Below are 25,774 nucleotides of genomic sequence, written 5' to 3' on the forward strand. Positions count from 1 at the left end.
CCCAAACCATGTATATGGTGATATTTTATTCCATAACCTGGCAACAAGCCAAGGAAATTGTAAGGAAATGTCCTACTTGTTCCTTTTACAATCAGACACCATTACCAGCAGGATGTAACCCAAAGGGTACTCAGAGGAATGAATTCTGGCAGATGGATGTGTTTCACTTTGCAGAATTTGGAAAATTGAAATATGTACACCATACTATTGATACTTATTCAGGATTTCAATGGGCAACTGCTTTGAGTTCTGAAAAAACTGATTCTATAATCACTCATTTGCTAGAAGTTATGGTCATCATGGGTATACCTGCACAAATTAAAACTGACAATGCTCCAGAATATGTCTCTGTTAAAATGAAACAGTTTTTTGCTTATTACAATATAAAGCATATTACATGTATACCACATAATCCTACAGGCCAAGGAGTTATAGAAAGATCCAACAGAACTCTAAAGGATATGCTAAATAAACAGAAAAGGGTAACAAAAACCCCAGAAATACACTGAATAATGCTCTATTACTTTGAATTTTCTCAATGCTAATGAGAAAGGAACAACAGCTGTAGAAAGACATTGGATAATAGAAAAAACTACAGAATTAAATCAGCCTATATACTTTAAGGATGTGCTGACCTCAGAATGGAAACCAGGATATATGTTACATCAAGAACGAGGTTTTATTTTTGTTTCTACTGGAGAAGATAAGCTGTGGATACCATCACAATTGGTAAACATTCGATTTGAACAAGAGAGACCTCTTAATTAGAAGAGGTGATAGTTCATCAACCAGCTTGACCATCCAATTTAAACTAACTTAGACCATTAATACATGCCTTTTCATTTAATCAGATATAACTTGCCAAGAAGGAACCTCCCCAAAATGAGTCTTGGGGAAAGATTTTTGTTTTTGTCTTTCAGAAGAATGAAGGCTAAGGAATTTGAAGAACACTGGACAAATGAGACATCTGAAGAAAAAGGACAAATCATCTGTCCCAAGAAAAAGAGTAAAATGGCCTATCAGTATATCATCTTTTAAATTTCATAAGTCTTCCTAAATGTTTGTTTCTGCTCTTTTCTAAAGAAATTTAATACTATTGGTCTTCTTGTAGTCCCAGTTCAATTAAAATTTAAAGCTAGCTTTGGAATTGGAGAATGACTCTCTCTTTCTTTAAACTCAAGCATGTTATTAAAAGGAAAATGCAAACTCCCTGTATCATGCCAGAAGAGCCATCTTCTGATATGGGACAGGAGAAAAACCAAATTAATTAAGGGACTATTTTATAACTACTAATCTCAATTCTTTGATTCTATTCTGATTCTTTAAACTTTCCTTAAAGTGTGAATTTTATAACAAAATTTACAAGATTAATATATATCAAACTTTGTTAAGATATTAATGGTCATATAGAGTACTAATTCTAGAAAAAAAAGGCTTCAATTACCTGACTATACATGTCTTTGTGTTCGAGTCTCTTATCAGTTTTCTGCAGGAAATTATGGCCAGGCCTAACATCAACTGAAATCTCCAGGAAGAAGATGGGGCCCCACAACAACAATAATTCCACATGGACAATAATAATATTACTAAGCTGACAAACATCATCTACACATCAGCTTTGAACTACATACTGCTCAGAGCAATTTTGGGATTGCTAGCTGTAATGATTCAGTTTCAAAGACTACTTGAATAAGGGTTTGAGATAAACCCTGAACTTTGGCATTATGTTCAGACCGGACAACAAAGGATATAGCTACCTTTCCTAGAATTTGACAATTAACCCAAAATTTTCCTTTTCAGAATAAAGATACCTTTGCCCATATCCATCAGGAAGCAATTTTTAGAATATGATGCCCACATTCCCAAAGAGGTGGTGTGGGGTGGGTGGGTTTTTTTGTCTTTTAATGGGTCTTTTGGGTCTGGGATAATTTTCATTGTTTAGAAGAATTGGTTACAAGTTGTTGTTAAGGGTTGGGAAAAGGACTAAGCAAAGGAGATTAGATTTAAGGTTCTTGTTTTTTAAAAAAGATAGAAATGATAGAATAGAAGGTAGATTATTGAATCTACTTGGAAAAGTAAAGAGAAGATATAGATATGATATAGCTAAAAAGATAGATTATTGAATCATCTTTTAAAAGACAGTAACTAGTTTCAAATACTTTACATTGGATTGGATTTTTAAAATTGTATTCAAATTACATATATTGAGAATCATATTGTTAGAAAATGCTATACATATATTTCTAATCTTGCTCAAGATATTGTACTTATACCACTCCTTTAACAATGTAATGCAATTTGCTGATCCTTGAATGTTAGTATTATCAACTATTAGGATATAAAGAAATGAAAGTTAGTAGTTAGACATTACAATGGAACTTATAGTCATGTTAGGTGTGTTTTCAAGATCGAACAGATATATTTTAGATAGACAGGTCATCTTCCAACCCTTTAGAGATCTACAGAATATGGCATTTAAAATGTTTTAATAACTTAAAAATTTTTTCTTTTTTTGTTAAGTACCAATCTACTTCAAAGAAAATATGGGCATTGAAGAAACTGCATATGGAGTTAACTTTCATTGTGGCAAAAGTTAGCCATTGAACAACAAAGTATCCATGAATCAACTGCTGACAAACAGGACAATATGGACAGACAGGACATGAAACAAAGGACTACCGATTCTTGCCAAGAGAAATGTGGTTGTGGCTTTACCAAAAGGCATCTTCTGAGACCAGGACAACATGGTACCATCCGTGAAGAGGCTTTTGCAATCTGGAAATGGTATAGTGCCCTTTTCTTTGAAGGCAACTGAACAGTCAGTGGACCGATGGCTTCTGGTGTGCAGTGGAACAGTAGCTGAAACAGATATTCTTGAAAGAGTAACTAAACTGACAGAGTCAAACCTCTCAATAGTAGACTGACATTTAATCAAAGAGTTGAAGCCACCCAAAAGCTGAGAAGAAAGGGATGCGGAGAAGAATCGGATGCCAAGATGAAGCCATACACACAAGCCAAGAAGAATGGACATCTGAATTTTAAAAAATAATAATAATTTCCAGAATTTAAAATCCTGAACCATGACGGGACTCTAGTGGAATTCAGGTGTTTCTTGTATGAACTGCTCTCACCAAATGTGAGGTCAACTGTTGACCTTGTGTACATCCTAGTTCACAAATGAGTCTGTCAGATACCCTAAGCCTATAGGCTGAAGATGATACCCCAATGCTGCAGAGAATCCTTGGCTGACTGTCCAGGTAGCTGGCTTTTTCTGTCAACTCACATTTTTTGGAAGCTTTTTGCGTGCACTTCCTGTTTTTATTTTTATTAGGTAATATTTCCCTCTTGGGTCTCTGAGGGAGTTGAAGATTATATAATTATAGTTGAAGATTAGATAGTTATAGTTATAGTTTCTTTGTTAAGAATTTCAGAAAAGAAACTCACTAAAGAGGTGTAACTGTATAAATTTGAAAGACGTTATAAGATTGTTCTGTTAGTAATATAAGTTAGGATAGAAAGTGAATCAGATACATTTTGGACTTACCAAAATAGGATAGATAATTGCCACGCCCACGACGGTGTCGCCTGCGTGACAAATGCCTTGGATAAGGTAGTTAAGTGGGAAACGGGGGCTCGCGGCCCTCGGGTCTATGCCCCCGGCGACCCCTCATCAATCTGCCTGAATCAAGGTGCCAGGCTACATGGAACCATGCAGATCTGCTTGCAGAGGCTGGCTGGCACTCTGCCTTCTTCTCTTTGCAGCTGAAATTATTGTTGTTTCCTTGTGTATTAATTCCAAGAAGTTAACTCTTAATGTTCCTGATGTGCCCCATAAAGAGAGTAATGATTCCTCAAAAGTGGCTTCAATACCCCCACCTATGATTCAAGCTCTTAGGCCAACAGTTCAAGAGGGTCCCTAAAATTTGGAGAAATTCATGAATGATTTAGAGCAGAAAGAACTCTTGATTCAGAAGGACAAAGATTCTAACAAAGAGAGAATAAAAGTAAAGGTACAGGCACTCATAGGCAATTCCCACGCGCAGCTGACAGCAGCTGCGAGGAAGCAGTTACAGGAATTAGCCATTCCTACAGGAATTATTCAGGGACAAATAAAGTTTCTCATCAAGGGTCGATGGTGACAACCCCCTAACTTTAATCTTAGATATAATAATTATTTTGAGCCATTACCTTTTATGGGAGCTTATGACGTACATGGGAACTGATGTGTGAATCATAATGGTATGAAAACAAAATGGCATAAGTTACAGTTCATGAAAAGATTAGTTAGGTACCGACCCCCCTGGTGCCTTCTCACCCACAGGCAAAGGTTAAAATATTTTCTCACAAATAAAACCGTGGTTAGAACAATGATGGAAAGGGTTTAATTCTGACACAGAACAAAGATGTAGAAGGAAAACTACAGCTAGGGCCATAATGTTCTCTGTCCGGATGAGGAACCACAAAAGAAAAAGTAAAGGCTATACTCATGAGATCTGTTAATCATTCTGAAAATAGTGTGTAACTACATTGTTGATTTTATGTCTATCACCCTACTGGCTGATTGCCGTGTTTCCTCAAGTAACTGTATAAAATTCACTGCTTGGTCTGAGTAAAATTGCAGCAGCTTCACAACATATTCTCGTGTCTGTGGCTGTCTGTCATTCGCCGAATCCCACTTATCCTGAGTACCTTCACCCCGTTCTCCCTCGGTCTGGTGGTCTAGCTGAGATCCAGTCCGCGGCAGATAATGGAATTATTTTCTCTGAAATTGTCAAATGCAAATGGACTAGACATTGTTTAGGTATTTATTGCTTGTATATATTGTATATAGTTATTGTACTTTTTGTATATAATTTTTCTTATATTAGTTATAATGTTTTTCTTTTTTTTCTTTTATTTAAAATAGAGAGGGAGAAATATGGTGATATTTTATTTGTGCTGAAATGTGATTTTATTTGTATGTTAATAAGTAAAGTTGCCTGGGGGTCAGAGCTAATAGCAAGCCATAGCAGAAGTCTGGCAGTGGTAGCACATACCCTTAATCCCAATCACATTACAGGCAGGTCTCTGTGTGTTCAAGGACATAGCCAGCATGGAGACACATGCCTTTAATCTCAATACCAACCATAGAAGACCTGGAGGTCTGTATAGACAGGCAGTGATGAAGAGGTCATGTGGTTGGGGTTACAACCAATGAGAAGGCAGAACAGAAAGTCAATAAAAAAAAAAACCAGATACACAGGAAGTAGGTCTCTTTCTCAGGGGAAGGACAGCAGCAGCAGTGAAGGGTAAGAAGGCAGTTTTAAGTCTCAGCTCTTAGCTACTGCTCTGACTCCTTGGGCTTTTAACTCTGCATTGTGTCTGTGTTTCTTATTTAATAAAACCATTACATCTACACATAGATATGTGCAAGCAACATTAACGGACTCAACAGGAGTAGTTACTATATATGTAACAGTAATAACTATATAAAAGGAGCCTATAAATTTAGGATAAATGGGGGTATATGAGAAGGTATCAAAATACAACAGTGGAGACTTGTGTTGAGGAATACCAGGAGTCAAATGATGTAATTACATGACAACTATAATAAAACATTATAAAGAACGACACAAAATAAAACAAAATTTTAGATTATGTAGAAAATTATTCCATAATTATATTATGTCTTAAATAACTTAATCATCATATTCCTGAACATATGGAACCACATGTACACTGAAGGATAAGCTTAGTAGATAAAATAATGGCATGCTGTTGGTCCATATCTAGACATCACTCTCTCCCCGATGCATGAATATTTTTCAATGACAAGTAAACTGAATTAGGAGAAACAACTTATCTTCGTATTAAAAATTCATACAAACATAGACTCACAGCTAGGTTACTCCTGTGAAAAGAGGTAACACACTGTTTTGTGTCCATCCTAACAATGAACTGCTCATCCTGGCATTTCCTTCCCTCTCCTATGTTTCTGACAGCATATGCATGTTGTAGAATAAAGATGCCTAAGTAATCTGTCTCAGAAGTAGTCACATAAGAACAGTGTTGAACACTGCAATTTATTCCAACACCATGATTGTTATATTCTTTGGCTTCCAATTCTGTGGTATATGTAGTTATTTCCAAAAAGTTGAAAAATGGAAATGAAAAGAAAGCACAATTTTGTAACTCAAAAATTGTTCTCATTAAAAATAGAAAGGAAATTCCTGGGAGTTACAAGAGAAATCACAGTGCCACAGAAGCAAACAAGGTAAATAAATTCCTAGAGTCAACCTCTTTTTCTCCTTATGGCAATGATTCATTTAAGTTATGACAGTGTCAAAATCATTATCTGGCTGAAGAGGACTTGAAGGGATCATCTCCATATATTTATTACACATGGGTTATGATTATAGGTATGTGACTCAGAACCCACTGTACACAGTGCTAGGGAATAAAACTCATGCCTTGAGCATGCTTGGAAAGTACTCTGCTATCTAAGATACATCCTTATCCATTCATTGTCATTACAGTACAATGCAACACAATCAGGAAAAAGAAACAGTTCCTATAGAAAAGGAATTAACCTAGCAATAACTATAGTAGCTACATAGATAGATTATAAATTCTCATAAGTATAAAAATAAAAATTTTATCAGACTCTATATCTTTACTAATATTAAGTACAAGACAAAGGCAATTCAAAAGAAGCTTAAAAAAATCTTAACCCATCCATATTTGTCCAATACAATTTACAAATTTATTGGAAATCAAATGAAAATGGTTTGTTTATGGTAGTTTAAATTGTATTTATGGTAATTTAAGTACATAGAAAACCATTAATCTTTTCATCATGATGAAATGCCAACTTTATGAGCAGGAAAGTATGTATTATCCCTTTTACATATGGTGGAATATATATAGTGTTCCACATAAGCAGAAATTCGAAAAACATAAGAAAGAAGTCAATAAAGGTGCCAAGTGCATTGCTCACAGAAATAGAAAACCAACAACTGAATTCTTATGACAAAACTAAGTAGGATTAGCTATGGTGGCATGTGTCAATGGTGATAACACCAAGAATGTAGATGCAGGCAGATGTGAATTCCAAACCAGCTTTTTCTATGTCATGGGTTTCAGGCTATCCCTGGATGTACAGTGACCCTGTCTCAAAAAAAAATAAAAAAAGAAAGAAAAAACGACAATGATGTGTAGACACAATATTCATAAAAAATAGATGAGTTAGAGGCACTATATTAAATGACTCTAAGATGCAGTAGAAAGAAAAGGCAGTCAAAATAGCCATCTTTGACTGTTAAAGCAGACCCAGATCTCTGGTTCAGGATAAAGTATGAACACCTAGCCCCATCAATTAGAATCAAGGGATTCCTTATGTAGGTGTGGAAAAAAAAAAACTGGAGAGAGCACATTTTCAGTGACAATCTGGGAAATACAGAAAGTCACACATGTAAGACTGATACATTTGATGGTTTACTCACCCTATATAATATCATCTCAAATTGTATAAAATATCTAAAAGGAAAACATCAAGCTATGCAACACATACAAGCACTTTGTGTAGGCATAGTTTGGTAGATTCATAATTACCAGAAGAAGCAAGATTTGACATATAGAAAGGACAGAAAAATAAAACCAATATGTAGAGTCACAGAAAGATGTGACAGAGAGAACAGATGCTAGATAAGAAAGGCTTTTGCAAATGATTCACCTAACAAATAATTAATACACAAAATACACCATGCAGTTACAGGGCCCAGTTAACAGACTCCCCAAGTAATGCAATTAGAGCAGAGAGTGTCATCTAAAAGGATAATGCCACAGCTTCCTTGTGCAGATGTGAGAAACACCATGATCGAATGTAACATGGTCAAGAAATGATTAATTTCATTTCACTTTACACTTAATGATTCAGGGGAGCCAAATCAAGAACTCAAGGCAGGAAGTGAAGTAGAGATCATGGAGTAATGATGGCTTCTGCACTGATTGATCAGTTTGCTTTCTAATACAACCCAAGACCTGCTGTGGAATGTTGTTCTGTATGCTGTGAATGTGTGTTGCTCTGATTGGTTGATAAATAAAACACTGATTGGCCAGTAGCCAGGCAGGAAGTGTAGGCTGGATAAGCAGACAATGAGAATTCTGGGAAGAGGAAGGCTGAGTCAGGAGTCACCAGCAAGACACAGAGGAAACAAGATGACAAGGCAGAACTGAGAAAAGGTACCAAGCCACATGGCTAAACATAGATAAGAATTATGGGTTAATTTAAGCGTAAGAACTAGTCAGTAGTAAGCTTGAGCAAATGGCCATACAGTTTGTAAATAATATAAGCTTCTGAGTGATTATTTTATAAGTGAGCCACAGGACTGCGGGGGGCCTGGTGCAGCTGGAGAAACATTACAACTACAAAGACTTCCTGACAAATCTTGGCAATGCCCTCAGTGGGCAATTCTTCAGTTGTGGTTTCTTCTCCTCAGTTCACTCCAGTTTGTGTGCAGTTGTCAGAAACCAAAAGCACAGTCATGGACTAAACAATAACTCCAGTGGTCAAAATGTTTCTAGAATCGTTGCCTCATTTCATTGTTTTTCATGGGAAGGCATTTTATAACCAGTGTGAGCAGTCATCTCTCCTGAGTTACAATGTCACTGTTAAAGGGACTAGGTCACACATACTGCTGATGGTGTAGAGGATGAGGAATTGCTGGTACAGCTGCTAGTGCTATAGCCATCACCAAAAACTATGCATGTTCATTTAAGGAGATCTAAAGAAAATCCAGCTAGTCCACTTCTCTGGATATCAAAGGAAATGCCATAATTGACCATGCTTCTTGATTAGCAGAATACGTGCAACTGCCCTTTAAACACAGCAATCTGGATGAACTAGTGATTTCTACATGGGAGGGACTGTGAAGACTGAAGGTGTAAATTTAGGTGGGAGAGTTGTAACTCGAGCACAATTTGAGTGAATAACAATATCTAATGACGCCCATTGTACATCATAAATTTTATTGCATATAATGCATAACAAATATAGGTGAGGACCTCAAATCTCCAAACACAAAGCAATGATGTGGATGTTGACAAATCAACCAAAACAGACTTGAGCATTGTATTTAAACACTGCTCAAAAATATAATATCCATAAATATATACAGCTATTAAATAAATGAAAATTTTTAAAGGAGATATTAAGTAAGTGTCATTATTTGATTATTGAATGTTCTATAATCTGCTGGATTATCACCCAGCATCACAAAAATAAAAATATCAAACTCCTGAGTTGTTTAAAATTTGCTAAATATTTTTTAATATGCACAATTTTTTGAGAATTTTGTCAATGTGAAAACTTTAAAATTTAGTGTAAATATATTAGAAAGTAGAAAATTAAACTTCAGAAAAATCAGTCTAATATTTGATTATTTATGGAATTTACCTACAAATGAAATATAGATCCATTTAGGTACCAAATCTAGAGATCAACCAATAGGAAAAGTCAGTAAACTGAAAATACCCTCTGTGTTTGTAAATGTTTCCTCCATGATAGCATTTCATTGACAGTCTGAGAAGGTATAGTATAGTAACAGAGTAACAGTCCGCATAAGCATGAAGCAAAAAAAAATGTGCTCCTATGAATTAATTTACATTGATCAGAAAGTATATTTTATGTCTGTTGAATTGTAATGTGTCATCTCTGAAGAATGATAATAGGCAAAGAAAATCAATTACAAGCTGGTAAATACAAATGTCATTATTGTGAGCTATAATGCCAACCCCACTGCTCATGGTCTTTGGTTCATTGTAATTGTGATGATTATATTTGTGCACATAGAACCCGAATGTGGGAAAAATGGATTGATGACTATCAGAAGTCATATTTCTAAATGACTATGCACTCTTTAACAGCAATATAAAAGATTTATTTAATCAGAAGCATGAAAAAGTTTTGTATACTTTGATGTATATCCTATCTTCTACAAACACAGACATTTTAAAAATGTGTTACATAAGGCATATATATTTATCATACCCAGAAAATCAAAAATGTCTATCTCAGAATTCTATTTCCTTATATCATAACATGTTAAAACACCTGACAAGGCATTATCCCCCTGTTCATATTTGACATGCTGGATACTTAAATCTATTTTACTGCAAGTGTATTCTTTGTAGGAAGATTGGTATTGCTATACTGTCTGGACAGACACAGGGCATAGTGCACAGTACCTAAGCTGGTGAAATTGGACAGCAGAGGAAAAGAAGAATTAAGGGGAGCCTTATCTCTTCTAGAGGTCCACATGAAATAATTCAACTAGTTGTGAAGTTTGGATTCCTCTGATCATGTTTTCTATTTCAATGTCAGACAAAATGTGAAAAGATGTACTCACTGGCTAATGATGATTCACATCTGAACTATTTCCCTTCCCCTCTGTCTTGACCTGATGAATCACCACCATACCAAGGTGCTAGAAAAGTGTTTCAATGTCACAGATACCAGAATCTATCCCACACTTTCCCCAATTTTCCATCAACTGATCACAGGCTGGACCTTGATTATATATTTTTATTTCCTCATGTTGAGTTCAGAGTTGAATACATGCCTTATTTCTCCATTTTAGATTATTTCATGGATTCCCTATACTGATAGACCTACCTGCATGATACCAAATATGCCTTACTTCCTTTAAAAAGAAATACACATGGTTACTTCTTTGTAAATTCACCAAGTTGACTGAAACATACTAAACAGACTGTCTAGATCTATGCCTACAGAATTGAGAGTGTCTAATGAAGAGCCCTCAGTGGACATAATCTCATAGAATATGTCCACATGAATATATACATAAATTCAAACAAAGGTATAATGGAAAATATGGATCTAATAAGTAAACATTTAAAAAATTCTGAGAATCAAAAATGTGGGGGAAATCTATTTTCAAATCTCTGAGAAATGTTAAAGATAGAAAATATTAGGTAAGAGGATTAAACTTTTAATTCTGACATCCCTGCAACCAAATCAGAGGCAGATGACACAGACAAATCTTATGCTCATTGAACCTGAGGAAGGATTCCAAAGTCTCTGCTTTCAAAGACATTATCTCCTCTAACAGAAGCACATTTGAAATTCCACCATTCTCTAAAATGCTGTGCTAGCTGCTGCCAAACAGCCTTGTACTGCAGAGCTAGAACTGAATGTGCTCAGAGTATGAGAAGTTACCAGAAGCACAAGATACATCCACAAATTGCAATTGGCAAATAAGGACATAAACCTCTGAAACCAAATCTCCCTCTTCCCACTAGAGAGGACAAAAGGAGTCAATGAGAAAACAAAATTAGAGAGAGGATATGGGAAGTACAGATAGGGAGCCTCAGATGGGAAATATATGCAACAATGGTGTTCAAGCAACACATATCCTAGGACACAAGGATCTTACAAAATAATGAATCAATACAATATACTTACAATACCAGATGTTCTCCATCCAAAGGTACTGTTTTCCAATTTATTTTACTTTTTTCTTGGAAATAAAGACAATCACGGTAAAATGCACCAATGACCATTGACCCATTACTGTGTAATCAATATTTTTTGGTAGGCAGGAAGAAGTTACAGTTGTACAGATGAGAGCTGGCATTTTCAAAAACCAGGACATAAAAACCCAAGATACCAGCATATTACTAGAAGTCTCTGCCAAGATGTAAGTCTTGGGGTTGTGAGACACAAAGTATGTTAGCCTGTAAATACACAGCTCATGTGCTTGTGTGCATGTATGCTTATAATGTTGTTGATGACTGAATTTCTCATTGTAATCAGCCTGAGATATTTCCACTGATCCTTTCCATTACCACTTGAGAGTTCTGTGGTTCTTTCTCCTTCAGGCCATGCATCTGAGGCACCACACTCAGTGAAAAACAAATTATTGTATTAAGTGACATATTTTCTTCTCCAGCCACAATCACAAGTATATCCTCCAAGGCTTTAAGCTCCCTGGATTGGACTCTCCTTCTGTGTATTTGGCCACAAGGGTTTACCAAGGAGGAGTTCATGTGAGAACCCATGAGAATGATGTAAATGTATTAAATCAGAGCAAGCCGTGTTTGGTGAAAAATGTACAGGCAAGGAAAGTCTCACCCCAGCCATTGTTAAGTTAAATTAAAAGGGTACCAGAATCCCCAAACTTAATACTATTGATCATATCTTTTCTTTTTATTTTCCTACTAGTCTAAGGATTCAGAGAGCATTCTGTCTATGATACATGCTTGTCTACTTATCAATATTATGTCCATCCTCTGCTCCAGACAGTTTGTGTCTCATTCTTGGGAAACCAACTATCCAGTTGAACTTTTCACTACAAATCAGCTACTTAATTTCATTGCAGAAATCAGTTGTTCCTCATTACATCTCAGCTTTGATCTTCTATACTATTTCTCTCTGTTTTGTTTTGTTTTGTTTTGTTTTGTTTTCAAGACAGGGTTTCTCTGTGTAGCTTTGCGCCTTTCCTGGAACTCGCTTGGTAGCCCAGGCTGGCCTCGAGCTCACAGAGATCTGCCTGGCTCTGCCTCCCAAGTGCTGGGATTAAAGGCGTGCGCTGCCACCACCTGGCTACTCTCTGTTTTTATTCATGGTAGAACACTGAATGAATATGTGCTCAGTATTCTTTTTTGTATGAAACAGTTTTTTAACTACAAATAAATAAATATAGAGATTCATGATTGTATTGTCCCATGAAACGTATGCAAAGGAATCAGCCTCACCCCACAATAGCTTTATAACTTCAGCAGCAAAATAAAAGAAATCTCTCCGGATGTGCTGGCACATGCCTGTAATGCACTAGGGAGGTTGAACCAGGAGGATTAGCAGTTCAAGGCATCCTCAGCTACAGAGTGAATCATAAGCCATCCTGGGCTGCCTGAGACCTTGTTGCAAAGGAAAAAAGGTTCATTCCAACCCAAATAGTATACCATTACATATCTCTGTCCAAACCCAGGAAATAAAACCCATCAATTATGAATGCCATAAGTAGAGACATCTCATATTGGACAAAGATGCCAGAACAAACACTGGACAATAGACAGTTTATTCACCAAATAGTGCCTGGAAAGTGAATATACAAATGCAGAGGAAATAAATTTAACTCATCTCTATTACCTTGCATAAAGTTGAATCCAAAGGGAACAAAGTCCTTTATATCAAACCTTAAATTGTGACTCTGCTGGAAGGAAACATAGACAGTATCTTGTAGCATGTAGGTATATGGAAGGACTACCAACATGACTCCAATTTTTCAAAAATTAAGGCCAACAACTAATAAGTGGGTCCCTATTTTTGTATACATCATGCAGCCCTGTTGGATAAAGCAAGCTCAGATTCTTGGATCCCGAGTAAGTTCTCACTAGGAAACCTCTGTGGGTCTCTATATCTGGTTCAAGGCCTCTAGTTCCTGCTACACTGTAGATACTGAGCCCTCACTGAGACTCCACTTGGATAGCCTGTCCCATGTCATGGAGATCCTACAACTTTGGATCTGTAAGACCAGCTCCTTCACATTCTTCATCAGATCATAGATGGGGTGGATATTGGGACGGGACAACTCATAGCCCTGGTTCTGCGCCTTGGTGATTGCAGGGTTGGTCAGTTGGTGGGCCAGGTGTCCCCCATCCTTACCATCAGGGTAAGTCCTCCACCATTGCCCAATTAGTTCATGCTATGCATCAAGGGGCAAGGGGAAGGGGGCAGTTCTCCTGCTTTCATGCCCTCGGGGTTGGCTAACCCATACCTTCACCACCAGGGTTAACTCTACTGTGTTGCCCAGGCAAAGTAAAAGGGCCACTCACCTGAATGCTGCAGCTGGTGAGGGGCAGACAGCTCTCCTGCTCTCATGACCTCAGGGTCAGCTCTCCCCACTGCCACAGTCAGTGAGGGGAAGGCGGACATCTCTTCCTTGCTCACAATATCTTATGGAAGAATAATGGTGGGGCCAGATCTCCTATGCTTATGTTCTGGGGTCCAGCTCACCCAGGCCCACATCAACAGGACCAGCTCTACTGTGCTGCCCAGGAGACATGCAGGGTCTGCATTCCCAAGTTCTGCAGCTGATAATAGGGTAGCTCAGCTCCCTTGACTGCTGCAGGTCAAAGGAGGGAAGGCATCCTTCCCTCACCCTCACCACCACATGGGAAAGGAGTGGGTGAAGGAAGATCTCCCATTATCATGCCCTCAGAGCCAGCTTGCCCATGCTCCTGCAAACAGAGTCAGTGTATTGTGCTGCCCAGGTGAGGTGTAGGACCCACTCTCCAGAGTGTTGCATCTGGTGAGGGGTACGGCCAGTTCTCCCCAGCATTGCAGCTAGGGACAGGGCAAGGCCTATTCCTTTCTTAAAAACTTTTTTTAAAGATTTATTCAGGCTGGAGGGATAGCTCAGCCATTAAAGGCTAGGCTCACAACTAAAAAACTTAAGTCATTTTACATACCAACCACAGATCCCCTTTGAGCCCTCCTCCCGCTCCTCTGTGAGTCTCTACGAGCTTGGTTCAGCCACCTCTGCAGACCCCCCCACAATGATCCCAGCACCCCTCATCTGTTCCCCCTCATGCAATCCCTCTTCCCTCTCCTTGACTGGATTCCCCCAATTTTATTATTCATTTTACACACCAACCACAGATCCTCTTCTGATCCCTCCTCCCACTCCCCCCACCTCCACCTTCTCCCCCATCATGCCCTCCTCCAACAGGGTAAGTTCTCCCATGGGGGGCCAGCTAAGTCTGGTACATTCAGTTGAGGCAGGACCAAGCACCTCCCCAATGCATCAAGGGAGAGCAATGTGTCCGACCATAGGTAATGGGATTCAGAAACCATCTCATGCTCCAGGGATAGACACTGAACACACTGTTAGGGACCCCTCAGACAGACCAAGCTACACAACTGTTTCCCATATGCAGAGGGCCTAGTCTAGTCCCATGCATGTTCCACAGCTGTCAGACTAAGGTTTGTGAATTCCTTTGAGCTTAGTTTAGTTGTCTCTGCAAATCTCTCCATCATGATCATGACCCCCCTACCTTGCTCTTAAAATCCCCCTTCTCTCTCTATGGGCAACTCCTGTTCTGTGCATCCCTATATTCCCTGCCTTCAGAGGCAACAGGATGCATGGGCATCATCATACATCATACATCCCTCCTCCCTCTCTTTGACTAGACTCCAGGAGTTTAGCCTGGTGTTTAGCTGTGGATCTCTGCATCTGCTTCCATCATATTATAGTTGCAGGCTTATATGGTACTGATAAAGATTCAAAATTATTCTTATAAACCACTAATATTAAATGCAAAAGTATTTTATGCACCCTCTCCTCAAAGTAGCCACATTATACTTTGCAAATCTTTATTTTATGGCTACCAGAAAAAGACTAGTTCTATGAGGACAGTGTAGACAAAATTCTAAACAGTCTTAGTAAATAAGAAACATAGAGCCAAATACAGACGTAATAGCCAAAGACATCAGACAGCCACAACTACCTTATCTTATCACCTTGCCACCATCGCTTCCCCAGAGAGATTACAAAAACAAATTCAAACATTAAGTCATTTTTCCATGGATGTTTTTTCCTTTTTTTTTTTTGTTTTTCTTTTTGTTTGTTTGTTTGTTTTTGTTGTTGTTGTTTGTTTTTTGTTTGTTTTTCAAGACAGAGTTTCTCTGTGTAGCTTTGCACCTTTCCTGGAACTTGCTTTGTAGACCAGGCTGCACTCAAGCTCCACCTGCCTCTGCCTCCCGAGTGCTGGGATTAAAGGCATGCACCACCACTGCTGAGCCCATGGATGTTTCTTAAATTTAGGGGATACTATTGTTCATAACTGAGACAAACATCCTAAAAATAATGTTAGAAACCACAAAGTACCATTTTCAGATGATTCAAGTATCAATTTGGTATGTATATAAATTCACAAATTTCTTTACTTATTATATATTCAAAGTGTCATATCTTTTTTAAGTATTATTATTCAGATGCCCATTGAAATAAGCTTGTTAAGAAAGCTCATCTTATCCAGATGATCAATGCCATTCCTATTATGTCTTTACTTCACTATAATCAAGAAATCTGTGAGTCTTCACTATAATCAAGAAATCTGTGGAGCGTATTTCTTAGATTCGTACTAACTTCTTTGTGTGTGTGTGTGTGTGTGTGTGTGTGTGTGTGTGTGTGTGTGTATTGGAGCTGCTGTTAACAAAATTTAGACTAGAATAAGTTTTGACATATAAAGAGAAGAAATGAACCATGGAAAACAGAAAAGGGAGATGTAGAGTTCTAGACTATAGACCCATGCTTGCTTTGTGCTGGAATCATCACAGAAACCACTCCCATTTGACTAAGATTAGGGGCAACTACCTTAGTGAGTGCTGGAGTTGGACTCTGAGGAGCGCATTCAAAGTCTTCACTGGGGACTTGGTTACACTGAGTCTTGGAATACCCTCCCATGTTGGAAGGGGACATGGATCCTAGGGAGGAGTGGTTGCTGTCAATGTAGCTCCTGGCAGTGTATGTCTGGCTCTTTGGCACATCTTCCCTGATATCATGATGAACTTTCTTTTTATACTTCTCTTCTCTACATTTTCTATAACAGCAAAAGAGGATGGCACTGATGAACACAAGAGCAGGCAGCGTTCCTATGATAGCTCCTGCAATCGTTCAGGCTCGATTTGAAGAAGGGACAACATCCAGATGTAGCATACACTGGTCAGAGCCCACTCTATTTTGGACTGTGCAACTGTATGTTCCAGAATACTCAGAACTGGCATTTTTAACAGATATAACAGGTGAAGTCATTTCTGCTAACCACAGAGTAGGCCTTTTCTGGGAGTATGATAATTTTTGCCATTCATACCACAGTGGAAGGGAACCTTCTTTTGGTTCACATTTTAGTTTGAAGTCATTTCCATTCTCTTCTGATCTATTCATGAAACATCTTGTACCTGAAGGCTTAACAAGAACTGTCAGCAGGACTTTCTTATTTGCCACCCCAGGAGCTTTCTTCACTTTGCACTGATATGTGCCAATATCCAATAATTGCAGATTCGTTACATTTATACATGTGTCACCAGACTGGACATCATTGCTTGTAAAATGTACTCGTCCTTTCTGATCTGGATAGTAGTTATCATAAATTTTGTCTCCAGAATACAAAATAATCACTTGATACACTTGATTCTGGTTATCAGATGGGGATAGTAGCCACTCAATGTCCAGTGGTCCATCATCTCTGGGACTCAGTGTAAATGTGCATGGTAGATAAGCAGTTTCCCCTTTAGCTTTTTTGATACTCTGTTCAGAAGTAGTGATACTCAAACCTCTGGTGACATCCACAACCCCACACAGGAGCACAAAGCACAGTAGGAGCACCACTCAGAGCAATTAAATAACAAAATGCCTATTGGAATAAACCAGGCTGCTCGGGGTGATAGAACAGCTGAGACAAAGAGAATAGAAAAATCAGGAGAAGCCATAAAGCAAAGTTTTTGGCAAACTTCTATAAATAAACAAAGACCAAAATTAACAATAAGAATAAATGATGTTTTGTTGTCTGGTTTAGTAGACACAGGTGCAGACGTGACCATAATTGCACCAGAATTTTGGCATCCAACTTGGCCTCTTCAGGAGGTAAACGTTCAGTTGTTAGGGATTGGAACATTATCTCAAGTGAAACAGAGTGCAAGATTGCTCGAATGTATAGGTCCAGAAGGACAGAGAGAAAAATTAAAGCCACATGTGGCTAATATAGCTATGAATTTAAGGGGCCATGATCTATTACAACAATGGAATACTCAGATTAACATTCCTCCAACCTCAGAAACAAGTTATAAACTAACACATGCTTCTGAGAGAAATATTAGAAGGTATTATTCTAATGAGTGGTCACCAGCCATCCAGATTGTACAAGAACAGGGCACAACAACTGATGATCTTCCAAAGCCAACAACAGCTCTACATTTAAAATGATTAACAGACAAGCCTGTATGGGTTTAGCAATGGCCTTTAACAACAAAGAAACTCTAGGCTTTAGTAGAGCTGGTAGAAGAGCAATTAAATGCTCAGCATATTGAATAATCACCCAGCCCTTGGAATTCTCCTATATTTGTTATTAAAAATAAATCTGGTAAATGGAGAATGGTAACAAACTTTAGACTCACAAATATAGGCTAGATAGGATATCTTCTTTAATTTTGCCAAATACAAATAGACTAGATATTATGAATAGACTACATATTGTAACTGTAATTCTTGCTTGATAATTGTTTTGTTATATGTAATTTTACTATGTTAAAGTTAAAGCCTTCCTTTTTGAAAAAAAAAAAGGAAAGGGGAAGTGCTTGGATATCTGTATGTTGTGAATGTGTTGCTATGATTGATTGATAAACAAAATGCTGATTGGCCAGTAGCCAGGCAAGAAGTATAGGTGGGATAAAGAGAGAGGAGAATTCTGGGAAGTAGAAGGCTGAGTCAGGAGACGCTTCCAGACACTGCCAGGCACCACTACCATGAGAAGCAAGATGTAAGGACAGAATTGGAAAAAGGTGCCAAGCCATGTGGCTAAATTATGGGTTAATTTAAGTGTAAGATCTAGATAGCAAGAAGCCTGAGCCATTAGGCAAAACAGTTTAAATAATATAAGTGTCTGTGTGTTTATTTGGATCTGAGTGGCTGTGGGCCGGGCAGGACTGGAGAAAACTCCAGCTATTGGACAGAATGTTTCAGAACATGCTGTGATGTCATACAAATAATAAGAAGAAATTGAAGGAAACAATCCAGTCCTGTGTAAATGTATTTGACATATATCCTAAGTATTCTTTAAATACTAATACCGTTTTAGAAAGTTTCTTTGTGGGTGTATGTGGGTGCAAGTGTTTGTATGTGTCTCTTATGTGAAAATATGTGTATTGGTGTGTAAGTGTTTATGTGGTGTGTATGGCTTATGTAATGTGTGTCTATTTGCGTTTGTGTATATGTTTCTGTGTCTTTGTGTTTGTGCATGTATTTGTGTGTGTATTTGTGTTTGTGTGTATTGTTTGTGTTTGCATGCCTTTGTGTTTAAGTAGTGTGTGTTTATTTATGTGTGATTGTGTTATGAGTATGTTGTTTGTGTATTTGTGTGTGAGAGAGAAAGAGAGGTGTGATGAGGGTGTTTTTTGATGTATGAGTGCACATACATGCTAGACCTCATATATAGTGTGGTCAATAGACAATAGAAAATAGTTTTGACTAATAAAAGGATCTCTTTCTCTTATGGTTAAAGAAAAGAATGTCTGTTAGGAACACTAAGATGCTACTTTGTGTGCTATCATTCAGTATTGCTGGATAAGTCTTCATCAGAGTGAGGAAATGAAAACTTTTTAAAACAAAATGAAAGATAACAGATTTTCATTAATCAGTGTACACTTAAATCAACTTGTTTTGCTCTAATTGCTTTACAACTCACATGCATTTTAGAAACAAGTTTATTGCATTTTTTGCTATGTTTGTGCATGAGAGAGAATACTTTCCATATATATACAGCATCTAGAATAGTAGATAATTATGAGCCTTTCAACTTGAGTGTTGGTATCTGAACTTAGGATATTGCCAAGAATATGTGTTGAGCCACCTCCCAAAATCAATAATGTTTTATCCAATACTCCAAAAGCCTTTCATAAATTAACAACAATAAGAAGAACAAACCCTAAGTAAGTAAAGAAGCAAATAAATGATCCTTGGGAACATGGTGTAATCAAAATTAAAATGTGTATGGTAAATATGAAGCATAAAATAATATAATCAAATGACAATGCCCAAGCCAGGCAGTGATAGTGTATGCCTTTAATCCCAGTACTCAGGAGGCAGAGGCAGGCAGATCTCTGTGAGTTTGAGGCCAGCCTGGGCTACAGAGTGAGCTCCAGGACAGGCTCCAAAGCAACACAGAGAAACCCTGTCTCGAAAAAAAAAAAAAAAAAAAGACAATGCCCAACAATTTACAATTGGAAAGCTGAGTACAAAAGTACTTTCATTTTGAGTGAAAACACTCAGAATGACCAATGGAATTATGAAAAAATAGTATACATATTGACATATTATGACTTCTATACTTACCACAATAATACAACAATCAAGAATGTGTACAGTATTTGTGAAAGAATAAAGAGAATAGAAAGAAAAACCAAGAACAAAGGCAGAGAATATATTAAAGACTATTGGGGTACAGCCTCTAATAGTCTTTTCCCATAGTTCTAGAAGAGACACTACTAGCAGCAAGTAATAATCTGAGGGAAAGAATCTAAGTATACCAAGCTCTTCAGTCCATTCACTTTATTCTTCCAAGACAAAATTCACCCATCCACTCTGGGAACCATCTATACACGCTTACAAGGAGTAACTCTTTTTACAATGTAAAGCAAGTTTTCAAGGTCCTCCCCAAGAGCGGTGATAGTCAGATTCATTTGCAATCCAAAAGGGGAGTGATTAAAGGAGGTGAAGTCAACTAAGAGCTAAAATCAGTTAATATATCAGAAAAGGGAAATTTATGTGCTCAAACTACATTCCTAGAAGTGGTTAGATAAAATATTATGGGTCTACAATGTTAGTATAACTCATGAGTAAATAAAACTGCCTATATTTCTTTAGGGCTTTAACTGTCTCAGTGTGACTGTGCTGTTTTCTGGCAGGGTGGGTATAACTAGGTAGCTGTGTCACAGCTTGATGTACCTGGTAAGAAAGGAGGGTCTGAGCTTAATTTGCACAAGAAACAAAGCTATGCACCTAATGTCCACCTGGCCTGGGCAGTATATATATATATATATATATATATATATATATATATATATATATATATATATATATATATATATATATATCTTAATTTGGGAGACTAGCAAGTGGTCTGGAATGCTTATTCTGTCTGCCTGCTCTTTGTCCTTGTTTGATAGATATCTCAGAATGCTTTTGTCTGGAGCTGGCCCTCACCTTGGATGCTTGCTAAAGAAGGCAGACATCTGATCCTGATGTTAAAAGGAAGAAACAAAAAGCCTGGAAGCAGGTAGTCTTGCCTGTGTGGCTGTTGTTAAAATACTGTAATTGTAAATGCCCAAAGAATGATCAATCCACACTGCTTAGAAGTTCTTAGGAAAGAGAATCAATTGGAGAAGCTATGATAGTGCACATGAAATTCATAGCAGAAAACAGCTGATATAGTCAAAAAGCCAAATAATACCAATACACCTTGAGCCTTGCCTTCCTCTAGAAAAATTCTTGATTCTTTCAGGTAATAGCTATGCCATTGTCAGCCAGCTGAATTCCTACTTCCTACTCATAGCATTTCCTGTTTTTTCATTTAATAAATGTAGTGTGAGAATTTCCCCCTGGGCAACTTGTATACAAGTTGATCCTAAATGTCTGAAGATGACTGGAATAAGGAATAAAAGTAGAACGATTAATGTTCCTTAATTCCCACGTGTATAAGGAGATTCCCAAAAGGTTTGTTATTCACAGAATCTTTTACTGATTTGGCAAAATATCTGGCTACTTCTACTGCAGAGGAAATCTGGAGTCTGGAAAGCACTAATCTGGGAGTGTAATGTACCTATATTTATACCTAGCTAGGAACTATTCCAGACACCTCTCAAGTGAGCTTGCACCTGATCACCCATATAAAGTATGGCCTCTTCTAAGACATTTATTCAGTATATTAACCTTGATCAATTTCTTCCTAAGTAACTAAAGCCATAGACACATTCTTAGATAGTGAATTAGCATGATGAGAAGTGTGTAGTTGTTGAGTTAAAGCCATAAGGAGATGCAACTACTGTGGTTACAATAAATATCAAAGCAGCTATGCCAAGAATAATTTCAACTATAAACCTTTTGGTATGAGAAAGAGTGTTAGTAATATGTTATAAGGCAAATATTGTAGATCCTTCATACCAGAATGAAGAAAGATGTACAGGCAAGAGTACATGAGAAAGTTGGTGAAGGATAATGAAAGCTTTAGGGTTGGTTGTGGAATTTATACACTTAGTTAGATAGCAACCTGTTGGAGCCCACCTAGGTTTCCTAGTGACTTTACCCAGCAGGACTGCATAAGAGGATGATTGGTCTATGGGTCTGAGTACCAGGTGTACCCTTATCTTTTTTTTTCAAAAAGCAAGGTTTTAACTTTTATATAGTAAAATTACAGATAACAAAGCAATTATCAAGCAAGAATTACAGCTACAATATTAAAGAATATATCCTATCTAATATTTGTGAGTCTAAGGTTTTATATCTAACTTATCTTTTATCATAACTGAAGAAATTATAACTATCTAGTCTTCAACCACATCAAAGACCTCAAAAGGATATAATATTACCTGAGAAACAGGAGAAGGATGCAAGCAACTTTTGGGAGTCTTGTAGGGTAGACAGAGACAGCTGGATGTCTGGAGAGTCACCTAATGTTCCTTTGTAAAGTTGAGGCATCTGTCTTTAGCCCACAGGGCTAGAGTGTCTTGGTCACTTTTCTCAGTGTCCTATAGAATGTCTGGCAGTTTCCTCTGCAAAGCAGGAACCTGAAGGAACCATTTTGCCAAGCAAAGTTCAGTGATCACCTTTTTATGGGTCCTGCATGTCCAGTTGATCAAGCAGTCCAGGCAAGAAGAGTTTCTTGCCCAAATGACTATTTTTGCCAAGAAGAAGATAAACTCCATGTAGAGTGTCTTTGATGCCCATCCTCCTCTCTGAAGTAAATCAGTGCTACCAAGAGCAGGCAAGTCTCACTCTCCAGAAAGTCTACATTTTTAAAATACTTCAAATGCCATATTCTGTAGGTCTTTGAAGTATTTGAAGATTACCTATCTGTCTGAAATATATCTATGTATACCTAGAAGACTTAACTAACATAGCTACAAGTATGATTATCATAGATGACTAATTATTAATCTATTTTTAATTATCCATTACAATTTTAAATGAGCTGTACAAACATAATACCTTAAACAAGAGTAGAGATATACACACAGTATAACAAAATTAACTTTAAGTTTGTATCAATAAACTAAAATCTATACCAATGTAAAACATTTTAAACAAGTTGTTGCTCTTTAAAAGTAAGTTCATTAATCTACCCTTTCATCCTATTATATATGTATCATATCCCCTTTTCTTCTTTAGAAAGAGATCGCATTTATAATCTAACTGATTTAAATAAAAATATTGTTTGTTTTTTTTTCTGTCCCACACCAGAGGGTTCTTCTGATTTGGGACATAAGAATCTCTTAACCTTTTTTTTTCTTTTTCTTTTTTTTTTTTTTTTTTTTAGTAATATATCTGAGTTTAGAGAAGGAGTGAGCCAATTTCATCTCCAAAGCCAGCTTGATATATTTGAGAACTTGGGCATAGTTTATCTTACTACTTCCTACTGGAGGGAGGCACTGTATCTTATGGGGACAAAAGGAAATTTTAGGATTATAGAGTAGTTTGTGAGGGTGTATCATCTGAGCCAGTTGTCATGAAACCGTTTTGGATGTTGGATCAGATGGTTAGGCCATGGTGTCATTGGAGACCTTTCAGGGGGTCTTGGCTGGTCAAACCTGATGTATCTTAATCTGGAACAAATCCTTTCTGTGGAAACAAAAGCAGAGCCTCCTTTCCAAAGCAACATATCCTTAGATCCAAATTTTGAAGTCAAGGTGTATTTAAAATATACAGATTGGGGTGGGGATTTAGCTCAATGGTAGAGCACTTGCCTAACAAGTGCAAGGCCCGGGGTTTGATCCTCAGCTAAAAAAAAAAAAACATCAGAAGTGAACTTCTGCCCTCCAGGGTTCTCCCACTGTGCTGTAAGTCTGTATTTAAGACCTCCTCCCTCCTTCAATAAACAGCATTTGGAAGAAGAAGAAGAAGAAGAAGAAGAAGAAGAAGAAGAAGAAGAAGAAGAAGAAGAAGAAGAAGGAGAAGAAGAGGGGGTCAAGATCATGATGGGGAAACCCACAGAGAATATCTGTAACTCCACTATTAGGGGTTTTAACACCCTCTCCTGGCCTCCCTGGTCAAAATAAGAAGAGGAGACATAGACCATAAAAATTATATTTCAAGCTGTGTGGTAGTGCATTCATTTAGTACCAGCAATCTAGACACAGGGGCAGGAAGGTCACTATAAATTTTAAAGCCTGTGCTACATAGTACACATACACACACACACACACACACACACACACACATACACACACACTCATAAACACAGAGGGGAAAGAAAAAACTTAATAACATACATGAATAGAAGCATTGGAGAATTGGGACAATACAATACCTATGAAAGTCATTTGAAGTGTCTGCCACTGATGCCCATAGAACCATTTTCAACAATAATTTTGACCAAGCATGCAAGCACATGCCATTAATTCCAGTCACTGGGAGAAACTGAACATTTGACAGTGGGCCATGCACTTACCATGTGACCTAAACTGCCCATCATGAACGGGGTGTTATCAGACCCAACAAGTCATAAAATAGGACATGCACAGTACCAATATATTATTAAATGGAAATGGTATACAAGAGATCAGGCACAAGAAGGTCCTGAAGGCACAAGCAAGCTACATGAAGAAGTTGCCCAAGTGCCTATGATTTCTTCTCCTGTTGCAGTGCCTTCTGCTGCCAAGCATGAACCCATAGCCTCATGGAGTTTTCCATATTATTGGCTGACTAGGGAAGAGAAGACTAGGGCCTGGGTTATTGATGGTTGAATGCATCAAGTAGGCACCAGCCAGAAATGGACAGCTGCAACATTTCAACCCCATTCTGGAATAAGCCTGAAAGATACTGGTGAAGGGAAATCTTCATAGCGTGCAGAAGTTCAGGCAGTACACATGGGCATACTGGTTTTTTTGCAGGGAAAGAGAAATGGCCAAATGTGTAACTACTCACAAATTGATGAGCTGTAGCCAATGGATTGACTATATGGTCAAGGACTTGGAAAGAGTATGATTGGGAATTTGTTGAGAAAGACATGTGGGGAAGAAGTATGTGGGTAGATTTCTCCAAATGGGCAAATGGTGTGAAAACACTTGTATCCCATGTAAAAGTTCACCAAAAGGTGACTTCGACTGAGGAAGAGTTCAATAATGAAATAGATTGGATGACTCTTTCTGTGGTCAGTCTATTGGTGAAATTATTAAGGCCATTCCATGTAGTTAAAAGGGAGGTTTATTTTGTGGGATAACTTACAAATGAAGGGATAGGTTGTAGGGTCTGGCAAAGGTATGGTGCAGTCCAGCGGTGTTCTCTGGAGAACTCTGCTCAGTCTACCTCCAGCGTCCAGGGTCCCAGAACCAAGAGAGCGACCTCCTCTGGATCCTGGGTCTTCCGCTTCCTTCCTCCGCCCCACCTTGTGGGTGTGACCATTACCGAAGCCTCAGTGGGGGCTGGGATTTCCAGGCCAATGCTGGGATGGCTACCCACTACAGTCAGTCAGCCTCTTTTCCCAGCCATTCATGTCATTGCCCAATGAGCCCATGAAAAAAGTGGCCATGGTGGCAGAGACAAGGGTTATGCATGTGCTCAATAACATGAACTTCTGCTTATCACAGCTGACCTGGCTACTGCTGCTGCTGAGTGCCAAATTAACCAACAGCAGAGACCAACACTGAACCCCAGATATGGCACCATTCCCCGGGGTGAACAGCCAGCAACCTAGTGGCAGGTTGACTATACTGGACCACTTTCTTAATGGAAAGGACAATTCTTTGTCCTTACTGGAGTAGATATTTATTCTGGTTATGGATTTG

General features: G+C 37.9%; 1 protein-coding gene across 1 annotated transcript; it reads right to left on the bottom strand.

Moving 5' to 3' along the window:
* Positions 1-16,295: 16,295 nt before the first annotated feature.
* On the bottom strand, positions 16,296-25,518 carry LOC118572603 (coxsackievirus and adenovirus receptor homolog). Its single transcript, XM_036172329.1, is given in 2 exon segments — positions 16,296-17,389; positions 25,449-25,518. Coding segments are annotated over 2 exon segments (1,164 nt in total).
* Between the last annotated feature and the right edge of the window lie 256 nt (positions 25,519-25,774).

The sequence above is a fragment of the Onychomys torridus genome, chromosome 22, assembly GCF_903995425.1.
Source record: "Onychomys torridus chromosome 22, mOncTor1.1, whole genome shotgun sequence".
NCBI lineage: Eukaryota > Metazoa > Chordata > Mammalia > Rodentia > Cricetidae > Onychomys > Onychomys torridus.